This window comes from Arvicanthis niloticus, chromosome 9, assembly GCF_011762505.2.
Source record: "Arvicanthis niloticus isolate mArvNil1 chromosome 9, mArvNil1.pat.X, whole genome shotgun sequence".
Classification (NCBI taxonomy): Eukaryota; Metazoa; Chordata; class Mammalia; order Rodentia; family Muridae; genus Arvicanthis; species Arvicanthis niloticus.
Window position 1 is genome coordinate 6,678,743 of NC_047666.1, and position 12,979 is coordinate 6,691,721.

Here is a 12,979-nt window from a genome sequence, read left to right on the forward strand (position 1 = left end):
AAGACCAGGCTAAACGGTTACACAGTTACTGGGAATAAATTCACCCATTCAATGAATACCATGCTTCGTATCTCTCTGGTGGTTTTCTAGAGGGGAGGTGATTGAATTGCCATAACTTGTGTCCTTGACTGCTTAGAATTTGTTGGCAAAAGTAGCCAGGCAGTGTCATGTATACTGCAGAGAGGAGATGTGCTTACTGTTGGAGCACTATTGCATATAGCCATACAGAAGACATCCAGACAACAGGCCATGTGCACTGAGAAGCTGGGGCACCTAATATTTCACCTCACCTGCCAGGAAAAGCTAGTGCCAAAGAACTGATATTTCCACATACATCTGCACAGTTCCCTGGAACTGGGTACCTAAACCAAGCAGACAGGCTTGAACCCCTTTCTTTTGGCACTGGCAACATTTCTCCTGCTACTGGAACCCTTTTCTTTCTAAGTGTCTTGTTTCTCCTTGATCCTTTCTACCATCTAGAATAGGTGCTTTCTGGTTGCACTGTCCTACAGTAGTGTTTGTTTAGATTTTCCTAGCTGTTGGCACACTGAAGGCTCTGAGGTTAGGAATGGAGCTTACCAGTAAGTACTTACAGGAGTAAGTGGGGGTTTAATCTAGACTGGTATAAAATCAGACTGTGAATCCTGTCTTTTCGTTTATTTTAAAATACTCTTGTGTAGGCTTTAGATGCATCATATCTGTTACAAAATATGGTAGGTTATTTTCAACATATACAGTAATGGCTACAGGACCAACTGACTGTACTGATCTTTATGGTTGTAAGTAGGTATTGGTTTTTTGCTGAAAGGAAATAATTTGTGGGGCAAATATTACAGGAAGAATTCCAAAGAGCTAATGAAAAGGCCAGATGATTTGTCAGCCTTTAGGAGGCCTCTCAGAACTGACTTACCCTGACAAGACTGGTGACAGATTAGCCAACAAATGACTAAGTCTACAGAGCTGTCAATTAAGAATGAGTCAACTCTGCAGAGACAGATGTAGAAAGATGATCGAAAGTGCAGGTCCACACAGAGAAAGGTCCCAAGCATGGTTTTGTGTGTGCGTTATTGTCTTTTTCTGGAGGAATATGCACAGAGTAGCCCCCAAACTTCTTTTCTCTCAAAACTACTTATAAAAGTTAACTGTGAGAGTCACACCAAGAGAAAGGTCAGGAGTGAAGACAAACATTTTAAGGTTCTTAAGCCCTCCTGCAGCCAAGCTCTGCAACTGCCACTCAAGTGGCCTTCTTAGATTTGGGGGCCAGTAACCCCAATGAAAATGCCCCTCTGTCTAGCAAATTCACCTGAAAGAAAGCCAACTGCTCGTGAAACAGAAGTACAAGCCAAGAAGCAACAAAAATCAACACAAAGCTCTGATTAGATCAAAGATGAGAAGAGCAGGTCTCACAAGTGACTACTTAGATGAGGGAGTAGTTCAGGAAACTATTTTGAGATAATACTCTGGACAGAACTTATTGTAAGTGTTCTGCTTTTTCAGCTAGAGAACAATTATAAGTGGTAGTTACCTAAACAGTGCCGTATTTCACCCATTCCAAGAAGAAAACAACATGATGGTAATTGCATATGTGAAGAGTTACAAACTATCCAAATGTGCCCCTGAGCCTGGAGGATGTATACAATTAGAACTGTGCTGTGTGTTTATGTCTCAAGCTCTACTACTAGAACTAACCTCATCAACACCATTCTAACCTGGAGTTTTCTTGAGTTTTGGTTGCACAACTGGATTTTGCTTTACGTTTTATGTGTCCTTATGTGTTTGTTCACCAGCTCAACAAAAACACAAGGGTTACTATTTGTCATTTGGTTTGAGTCAGTATCTCACTGTGTAATCCAGGCCTACCTCCCCTGCCTTAGCTAGGCTGGTGCTGTCTCTTCTGAGCAGGCGCTTTGAGAGCCTAGTCCACTGGCTTCATTTCTCTGTCTTTAACAGTTTGCTTAGCATGTAACGCGTACTCAATAACTTTGCACTTGTGTGTTTAGGTGTCTTACGTTTCTTACTTAGTGCTCCCACTGTGTGCAGTGAAGACATGCCCCATCTTGTGCTTTCCCAACATCTAAGCAAGAGGCCCTGCTGTACTAGTATTTCACACATACCGCAGAGCTCAGGCTGTGCTGTAGAGTCTCGTTCTTTCCAGTATATTCTGTAATGGAGGATGCAGCCCCTTTGCTCCAGGAACGGGATGTGGGTCCAGGAAATAAAAAGGCTTTCCTTTTTTTCTGTGATGGCAGTGATATGAGGGCCACTCAGTGGCACTGGCAGGGAAAAAGGACACAAGAGGTTTCTGTCACCCTCCAAATCTAAAACACTAACGGAAGCTTGAAAGATGCCAAGGCTCACCTTTGTGCCTGAAGTCACCCCGGATGGAGCTGCACCCTCCTTGGTCCTCTGACAGTGCATGTATCCGGATCTCATAGCAGATATAGGGCTTTATGTTCTCTACAAGGGAGAGGGAGTCACGTTAATACCTCTATCCAAGTCATTTTTAGCTTTTTTTAATTTCAAGACTTAAAGAGCAGTGTGAACTAAGGGTAAAGCAATGGCCTAAGCTAGTTTCCCTGCATCTTATTTTCCATGATGCCAGCTTCTAAGTATTGCTTCCAAGAAAATCGATGGTATTTATTTATTTATTTATTGTATATGAATACATTGTCGACGCCTTCAGACACACCAGAAGAGGGCATCAGATCCCATTACAGATGGTTGTGAGCCACCATGTGGTTGGTGGGAATTGAACTCAGGACCTCTGGAAGAGCAGTCTGTGCTCTAGTCACTAAGCCATCTCTCCAGGTGGATTTTATTTATTTGACAAATCCTTGCTATGTGGCCCAAACTGGCTTCAAATTCATAGCAGTCTCCCTGCCTCAGCCTCCTTAGGCCAAGGGTTCAGACATACACTGCCATGCCTCATTTTTTCATCTAAGAGAACAGAGTAATTGTTCTTAAAAAGGAGAAAAGCCTGGAAAGCTCCGTGAAGATTTAAACATCCATACAGATACAGGCATACAGAATAGTGGGCTTCTACAAATGAATCATTTATTTGTTGTTTACATGGAGCGGTTGGAGTCTGGCAGGCATAAGCACCCCAGTGGCTTTTCTAGTTCCACATTGCTCAGCAGGATCAGCAGCAGCCCAATGGCACCCTGGCGTGTGACTAAGGAGTGCACTCAGAGGACTTCAGCCCCTGGTGCCTGCCCTTGGCTCTCTGGGCCCCTCCAATTAGATCTCAGATGCCTCAGAGCCTCAAAGAAAGACTTAGGCGTCCAGGAATGTCAGTGCTCCTTTCTAGCTTGTAAGTGCCATACTTTGCAACTTTGTAACAGTCTTCAAGAAGTTAAGTGCCTCTTGCCTGCCCAAAGCCCCTATTGTACTTCCTGTGAAGCGTTCTTTCATAACACTGTTCGAGATGCACCTTTAAAATTCCAAATCTTGCCAGGTGGTGGTGGTGCACACCTTTAATCCCAGCACTTGACAGAGGCAGATGCCAGAGGGCAGAGAGGCAGAGACAGGCAGATCTCTGTGAGTTCAAGGCCAGTCAGTTCCAGGACAGTCGGGGCTGTTGCACAGAGAAACCCTGTTTCTAAATAAATAAATACGTAAATATCCACATCTTTTTTCACCGTTTATTTTCAGTTTTGTGTGTATGTGTGTGTGTGAGTGTGTGGAGGGTGGGGTGTGGGTGTGGGTATGGGTGGGTTGGTGTGTCCATGGAAGTCAGAATAAAGCATCAGATCTCCTGAAATTAGAGTTACAGGCAATTGTGAGCTGCCTGGCATGAGTTCTCTGAGAAAGCAGGAATTACTCTTAACTTCCGAGCCATCTCTCTAGCTCCTAAATTCCAAGTTACCTAGTGAGAGATAACTCCCATTAGGTAACTATAGTATCCGGTGCTTAAAAGCAGGCTAATAGCTTACTTGGGTCCCTTACACTAAAAATTGATTAGGTTTAATGTCTTTTGGGTGTGCAGAGGAATTTCACTTTACCCAATGACTTACTAAATTGTGTATGGCTTTTTTTTTTTTTAATCTCTTTTAAACATGAAAGCCCATTAAGTCATCACTCAACCAATCGTGGGAGAGAGGCTGACAAGAACAGATGCACATTAGGACGGGCTCCGACTTAGTTCACAAACCAGAGAAAGTGCAGAAAGTACTTTCCAGCTTGATGTGTAGAGAGCCGTGAGATCCAGGCTGAAGGGCAACGGCAGATATATAATCACACTTTCTTTGGAAGGCTCTGGCAAGTGGCTCTGTGTTTCCAGTGTTTGGTTTGCTCCTCTGCCCCATGTCTTGGGAGGAGCTAACCAACCATTGTGCCCTGTGGAGATCTGGGAGTTCTTGATGAGCCTTGCAAAGCAAAATATGAGCAAGAACACTACTGTATCAATCATAAGCTGAGGGGTTTTTTTCCTCAACGATTCTGTATGCACACCCCACAATGATGTCTACTCCCCACCTTAAGAATCTTCCGTGGAGGAAGCCCGTGTACGGAAGGCTCTCATTTCCTTTGCACTATGGCCCGGTTTCCAAGCTCCTTTCGTGCCACTGTGCTGACCTATATACACAGTACCCTTGGGCAAAGGCCTTGTCTCTATGTTTATAAGCTATTTTACAGTTTTATTTTTCTGGCAGACATTTAGTTTCACTTCAGGTGTGGGACAAAGCAGGCAACTCCTCCACGATTAATGTGACCGAGAGTCATTATGTAGGCACTGAGACTAGCATGTGGCAGAGGGAAACTTCCAGACACCGAGATACAGTGGACAGACAGGATAGTCATGATAGTCTATAGGTCCACCAGCCCACAATTCAGGAATCAGGTTTACTCTGGCTCATGCTAGAACATCTGACACTGTCCATACAGCCAGAGTCAGAAAAAGCTTGTAAGGACCGAAAGGCATTGGAAATAAATAACGTAAATTTGTACTAAGTAGCAATTAGTGAAATTTTCAGTTTAACAGGAAGTGATTGCAAACCAAGTATTTCCAAATGGCAGAGCAATATTAATGTTATTTTACAACTTTATTAAGTTGGTTTTATTCAAATTCATAATACAAATGATTCAGAATATTTAATTTTACTAAGTGTGAAGAACATTTTCGTCATCTACTTTAGGGTATTTGTATAGAATGATCTGATTTCAAAAAAAAAAAAAAAAAAAAAAAAAAAAAGGGCACAGTTCAAATTATCCACAGGGATGAATCTTGATATTGCCTCCCAGTTTTGTCAATGTGCTTCGTATCCGTGTTCCATTTAATTTGATGGGCGGGATAGCCCCTGAGGGAAACTGTCGTTACTATAAAGCCTCCAGCTATCTAAGAAGAAAGTCACAAAGATGCTCTCAAAACTGATGCCTCCTGCTGGGGTGTTGTAATGCATGCCTTTAATGCTACCACTCAGGAGGCAGAGGCAGGAGGATTGCTGTCTCAAACAACAACAAAATCGATGCCTTCTTTTCTTACCATTTTCTTTCAGGGTTAGAGTCTTCTTGCACCCCAGAACAACCAAGGGAACAAACACACTTTTGCATGTATACATGTTGCAACCAGCAACAACAACCAAACTTCCTGTCACGCCCCTCCTAAATTTCTTTTCTATAGGCTAAACAGTTTCCAAAGAAAAACCTCTAGACTCTCAGTGGCCCTCTCTTCTTTCTCTGGATGCTTACTACATGCAGCCTCCTCTGTAAAGGTTATTAAGAAGATCTTAATCTGTGAGAAGTCTGGAAGTCAGGCCAAACAAGAGGCACACAGTCAAGAACCAGCTCATATATTATTATTTAATATGGTGTTTTTCTCCAAGTACACCTTACCTTAAGCAGATTGTATACACCCCCTAAAGAGGTTATGATTTTCATAGTGTAGCAACAATATAGACTTTAGCTAACAAACCTAGTCAATTCTTTCCATTTATTTATTTATTTATTTATTTATTTATTTATTTATTTTTATTTTTTGAGAACATCTTGGTCTCCCTATGTAACCCTGGCTGCTGTCTGAGCAGTCTGGCCTTGAACTCAAACATTCTTCTGCCGCTGTCTCCTGGGTGCTCTGATGTACCAGCATGCCCCTCCAATTCTTATTTCTGACAGATTTTATAATAATCACTTGTTAGATAAAAAATTTCAGTACTAGAAATATGCTAAGTACTGTTCAGAACATTGTAACCCCTGGCAGAAACCTCACTTAGCAGCAGAGATCCCAATTATCATATACTAGTTCTAGGTTTATTAGGATACAGATGACAAAGAGCAGCTTTGGGAATAAGGATCACCTAGTTTTGTCATCTGTATGGTGGGTTTAAAATAATGACTCTCCACAAAAATTATTTTGAGTTAAAAGAGTTCACAAAGCTAAAGGTATCTGCTATATTGACAAGTTAACTGAGGCCTCTGCTGTATTTATTTGGTTCAAGTATTCTTTCTTCTTACTGGGCATGGTGCTAGGGGACAGAACTCTTCCAAAACCATGAGACTTCTTACTCAGTTGTCCTCAAGTTAGTCCCGAGAGCAGTCTTTTTGTTTTGTTGTTTTTCAAGACAAGGTCTCAATATAGCTCTGTCTCTCCTGGAACTCACTATGTAGACCAGTCTGGCCATGGATCCACAGAGATCACCTGCCTTCCAAGTGTTGGGATTAAAATTGTGCAGCACCACACCACACCTGACTTACAGGATAGTCTTGATGGACTCTAAGTTCCCATTGTTTAGGACCCTAGTACACCATGTAGCCCTCTGTAAGTGAAGGCAAAACTTTGCTTTAAGTCTTCCCAAATGTCTTAGGGTTTCTACTGCTATGATAAAACACCATGGCCAAAGCATGGAGAGGATAAGGTTTATCTCATTTTATAGCTTATAGTCTATCATCCAAGGAAGTCAGGGCAGAACTCACAGTAGGATCCTGGAAGCAGTATCTGATGCAGAGGCCATGGGCAAATGCTGTGTACTATGGCTTGCTCAGCATGCTTTCTTACAGAACCCAGAACCACCTGCCCAGGGGTGGCACCGCCTACTGTGGGATGGGCACTCCCACATCAATCACTAAGACAATACCCGACAGACTTGCCTACTACCAAGTTTATGAAGGCATCTTTCTTCTCAGTTGTGAGTCCCTCTTCTCAGATAACTCTAACTTGCATCGAGTTGACATAAAACTAGCCAGCACACTGAATAAATGGGACCTTGGTGGCCCGCTAGAAGGAATGAGAGTAGTGAGGTACCTGAAATTAGAGCAGACATGTTGTAGGGGGGAATCCGCAGCCAGTGTGGGGGAAGCTTCATGATGCTTCCTGGTTGGAGAGGCCTCCATTCCACTATGTACTCACGAACAGCCGAGGCAGCTTTCCCAGGAGGCTGCCAGGTCACCATAATGTTGTCCATGTTCTCTGACTTTGCAGAGACCTGGTGAGGAACCAACAATCCTTTGGGGGTGAGGAAGAGGAAGGACAAAACAAGAATGGAAAAAGTTGAAAACAGGAACTGGAGAGACATCTTGTCAATAAAGTGTTTGAGGACCTGTGTTCAATCCCCATAACCCCCTGGGGGAGTGCTAGGCATAGTGGTGCACAGTTGTAATCCCAGTGCTGAAAAGTGGAGACAGGAGGATCCCTGGGGGTGTCTGGTCAGCCAGCCTAGCCTACTCAAGGAGCTCCAGGCCAGTAAGCAACCTTGCTTTTTCTTTTTTCTCTCTCTCTCCCTTCCTTCCTTCCTTCCTTCCTTCCTTCCTTCCTTCCTTCCTTCCTTCCTTCCTCCCTCCCTCCCTCCCTCCCTCCCTCCTTCCTTCCTTCCTTTTTTTTTTTTTTATTTTATTTTAAAGAACAGCAACAAAATCCAAAAAACAAGGTAGATAGTGGCAAAGGAATGACATACACCCAACGTTATCCTGTGGCTACATATGCACACATGCATCTGCTCATATATGAATACACACACAAGATAAAAACATCCGACAGCTTATTCCCAACTAAGTTTTGGAATGTATCAATGTCTCTTTAGGGACATCCATGTCAAGTTCTATGCTTTCAGTTCACAGGGGATTAGCCTCAGCAGCTTGTACTATAGTCATGGGTAGCTTTCCCTGTGGATTTATTTCCTCTCTGAAGTCACTTACTCCCATTCCCTCAAAGTGCTTACTGCGTTAACTGTAACATATGTATCCTTTTAATACACCTCCCATATGTCTTCTTAGCATACTAATGTACCACTGGAAAGCAATGTAACCCCTTGGCTTGTGTGTTGTTTTCTCAAACGTCTCACTTAGCCTTCTGCTTTTGAGATGAGTCCATTCTCCTTCTTTATGCATGCTTAGCTCACTCCTTCACACTTCTGCCTAAGCCCTTTCTCACCTGCTTTCCATGGACCAGCAGCAGCAGCCGCCTGAGTATTTTACTTATTGAATAATAATGATAATAACATTTATTAAAAAATAACCCCTCCAAAAGCAACACAAAAACTGAACAAAAATTAAAATAAGTCTTTTAAGCTTATATTTGGGCTGAAAACCTAAGCATAAAGGGCAAAACTAAAGGCCAACAGGAGAAGCTGTAGTTGAGTGTGCTCAGAGAACTGACCCAAGGACACAGCAACCGCTCTCTGCAGCACCGCTGGATGCGCATACATAAAGCTGCTAGTCAGAGTATCCTCTGACTGATCTAACACAGATGGACTCGAGAGGCACGCAGCCATCACAGAGCACTCCGGAGGCACTGTGCACATGCATGGAAAATAATAAAATCCAACGGCATATCAATACTTCACCGAGAGCAGCTAGTGTGAGAATTCTCACTGCATCTAGTTTTTATTACTCCACTTTGTACTGTTTATCAATCTCACACACCACACACACACACACACACACACACACTATCTGATTAGAATTTTGATTTTCATGGTTTGTTTGTTTGTTTGTTTTGTTTTGTTTTTGTTTTTGGAGACAAGGTTTCTCTGTGTAGCCCTGGCTGTCCTGGAACTCACTCTGCAGACCAGGCTGGCCCTGAACTCAGAAACCCGCCTGCCTCTGCCTCCCAAGTGCTGGGATTAAAGGCTTGCGCCACCACTGCCCAGCGATTTTCATGTTTGTGGATTCCGAAGGCCAAGCTTCTCAGTGAGTTTTCTTCTGTGATTATTTGTAGACTTCGCTCATTTTTCTGTATTTCTGCCCTTTTCTGACTGGCAGGTAGCTTTGATGATCCTAATTATGGAAAAGTTTTCAACTCTTAATGCAGTCAGTCAGTTCTCTGACAATTTTGTTGGCTACATGGGTGTTGGTAAATTTACCCCAGTTTTGATTTTTGAGCCTTGTTTGTAAAATGTCACCACCCTGGTACTATGAGCACACTCAACCTTTCCTGTTGGCCTTTAGTGTTGCCTTTTACGCTTAGGTTTCTAGTCAATATAAGCTAAAGAGGGTTATTTTATTTTAATAAATATTATTATTATTCAATTAAATAAATGTTATTAACTATTTATATTTTCCAGGGCCTGCACTTCTGTTTTGTCAACTGCACAGACATGTCTCACTGGCTAATGCTTAAATATTTCTTTTCTTTCAATTTTGGGGACAGTGGTTTCCCTGGGGTTTTCCTTCTCTGATGGATTAAAGAAGAGCTGAGTGATGGGTAGAAGGAGCGTGATCAAAGTACATGGTAAAGGCATATAAAAATGTCATAAGAAACCCGTGAATACTCATTAAGAAAAATAATAGAAAGCTGTTCTGAAGTAGAAATGAAAGATATTTTATGCTAGCCTTCCAGTTAAAATTAGAAATGCTGGCCGGGCGGTGGTGGCGCACGCCTTTAATCCCTGCACTTGGGAGGCAGAGGCAGGCGGATTTCTGAGTTCAGGGCCAGCCTGGTCTACAGTGTGAGTTCCAGGACAGCCAGGGCTACACAGAGAAACCCTGTCTCGAAAAAACTAACTAACTAACTAACTAACTAACTAACTAACTAAGAAATGTTACTACCTGGGGGAAAAACTCCATACTCTAAGAATGAAGTTGGTTGGTATTAATTGAAGAACAATAGAAAAATATAAAGGCAAAGGCAACAACAACAGTAAAAGAAGTTTCTTGTGTACAGACATTTACTTTACCTGTGAGGGGACGAGGAGGGATGGGAGGATTGCTGTCTCTAGTTTGTCTCCTTTTTACTTGCTTTAGGACAAAGTAGTCATTAAATGCTGTATGTCTTTACCTAGAAGTTGGAACTATTGGCACTAATTCTGAATATACATATAGGTTTAAAGTGCTAATAATCCATTTAGATTTTGAAGTGATTTAAACAATAATCTTTCCGATACTCTCTTTATTTGCGTTCATTAATAAAGTTTAATTGATCTCATAAAGTAGATTGGACAGCTCGCCTTACTTTCTATTTTCTACAGGAACTTGAATAAAATAAGGTCATATATTCTTTCAGGGTTCAATTGTACAGAGGTTTGTGCCTGGACATTTTTTTTTTTTTTTTTTAAAAAGAGCATAGTGGTGAAGTAGGTTAACTCTAACTTTAAAAATGGTTATTATTTTCATTAAACATTGAAAAATTTTCTTCTGGGCCAGCAAGATAGCTTAACAAGTAATGGCACTAGCTGAATTTATTTTACATGAGTGTTTTATTGTATATGTGTGTGTGTGTTTGTATGTCTCTCTGTGTCTGTGTGTGTTTGTATGTCTCTCTGTGTCTGTGTGTGTTTGTATGTCTCTGTCTCTCTCTCTCTCTCTTTGTGTGTGTGTGTGTGTGTGTGTGTGTGTGTGTGTGTGAGAGAGAGAGAGAGAGAGAGAGAGAGAGAGAGAGAGAGAGAGAGATATCCATAAATTCTGAGTGCTACAATTTGCAGGCTCTTTTGTCTGAAGCTGTGATAAAATGTACAAGGAACTCTTTTTATCTCTACTCTACCTGGAATTTGCTAAGCAAATCAGCTTGACTCTCTTAGTCTTTCATCCTCTGGGTCACTGTTCTCTCCAGGCACCAGTCTGCAACTTCCTTCTCCAGGATATCGAAAGACCACAGTCTTTCCTTTGAGACCCTGCTAATAATTCACTTTCTCTCAGTCACCTTTCAGAATCACTCCTTTATGTCAGGCATGGTGGCACAAACCTTTAATCCCAGCACTTGGAGGCAGAGGCAGATGGAGCTCTATGAATTCGAGGACAGCTGGAGCTACAGAGTAAGACCTTGTATCAGGAAACAAACACAGAACAAATTTATTTCCTTAGCTTCAAATAAAATATCCCATCTTCATGTTTCCTGAGAACCTCTCTACCTACAGAGTACTGATGCTTTAAGGTACCATCCAAGAGAAAGGAAGCTCCCCTTTCTGTTCTGCTCTGTTGCTTGCTGATGTATGACCTTGGATTGTGTGGATTATTTGTATACTGATTCACCTTGAGTCACCAATAATGCATCAGTATTGAAATAAGGAAAGAGATAAAAGCACTTGTCTTTGGCATCATTTAACTAAGAGTGAGAACACATTTGAATTCTCTACTTCATGCTCCCTGTCTTCTGTGTGAGTCTATATCTGTGGCTGCACTTGTACCTGTGTCTGTCCCTGTCTTTGCCTATTCTGTATGTTCTGTGTGTGTGTGAAATATATGTGTCTGTACCTCACAAAGGACTTCACTCTGTGTTTATTGAACAGCACAGAACGCATCACACGGGAAGGAGTGGGATCCTTTACGGAAGTCTTTAACAGACTTGTACAAGGGATCAAATGCCTGGCTCTAACTTATTCGAACTGACTCACATAACAAACAATTTTTTAAAAAGTAGAATATTAATTAATTAATTAATGCTGTACATGTGCATGTCCCACAGAACAGGTTTGAAGGTCAAAGGACACTTTCCAGGAATCAGTTCTCTCTTCCCCCCACTTGCGGGTCTTGGGGATTGAAGTCAGGTCATTAGGTTTGTGCAAGTGCCTTTACCTGCTGAGCCATCTCACCAGCGTCAAGGAGGTATTCAATAAATATCTGCATTTACATTTCTAACATTAATTCTATTATTTCCTGAGGACACACATGAGGACCTAACATGAGTCCTTTGGAGAGCAGCCAGTGCTTTCAAGGACTGAGTCATCTCTCCAGTCCCAAAACATTATTATTTTAGATGCAGCATTAAATCTTGGTTATATTTTAAGAATACTCAATGAAACAGCCAGAAGAAAGAAAATACAAGTAAATGTAGGCCTGAGTACTGTGGCTTATTTGTCCTCTCACATGAGGGAGACACATATAATATATAGACGTATATCAATTGTCTTTATGTTAAAATATGGAATACATATATATATATATAAACTTCTAATTATATATTATATATTTACAATATAATCTATTTTAATATTAATTTAATATTATATAATTTAACATTAATTATATATAATTACAATATATAATGCATTAATTATATATAATTAATATATTTATATAATTATAAATATATAATTTAATTATATAAAACACACATGTAATATAGTTATATGATAATACTACATATTATATATTATATATTATTATGTTACTATATATATATATATATATATATATATATATATATATATATAACTGTTATATAATATATAATAGAACTGTCATTTGTGTCTTAGGCTTCACTCGCATCTTTCTTCTTTTTGAGGCAGGACCTCACCACAAAGCCTGTGCTGGCTTCTAGCTTGCAAAGATCTTGCCTCAGCCTCACTATCACCTCTACTACTTGAGTTTCTTAAGGTAAAATTATTTCACAGTGCATAAACTTGGAAGTGTTTTCCCATACTTAGGAAATTTACCTTTTCCTTCATGTTCCTGCCTTGGGTGCTTCTCCCACAGGAGGAAGGGATTACCCACTGCCTACCAAACAACTTCTCATCTTCTTCAGGAAGGGAATGTGGCTGCCAGAAGTATGTTTCTGAGCCTTCTTTGCAGCTGGGTGTGGCCAGGAGAGTGGTGTGGGGAGCAAGTGGCAGCAAGT

General features: G+C 41.1%; 1 protein-coding gene across 8 annotated transcripts in view; it reads right to left on the reverse strand.

Moving 5' to 3' along the window:
• Il12rb2 (interleukin 12 receptor subunit beta 2) overlaps positions 1–12,979 on the reverse strand; it is an 82,208-nt gene that overhangs the window by 13,341 nt on the left and 55,888 nt on the right. For all 8 annotated transcript variants that reach the window (XM_076939888.1, XM_076939886.1, XM_076939885.1 and 5 more), the window contains 3 exons: positions 7,235–7,435; positions 2,359–2,457; positions 2,115–2,273 (listed from right to left, as the gene is read on the reverse strand). In XM_076939888.1, the coding sequence (XP_076796003.1) occupies positions 2,115–2,273; positions 2,359–2,457; positions 7,235–7,435 (459 nt within the window). The remainder of the gene's footprint in view (positions 1–2,114; positions 2,274–2,358; positions 2,458–7,234; positions 7,436–12,979) is intronic.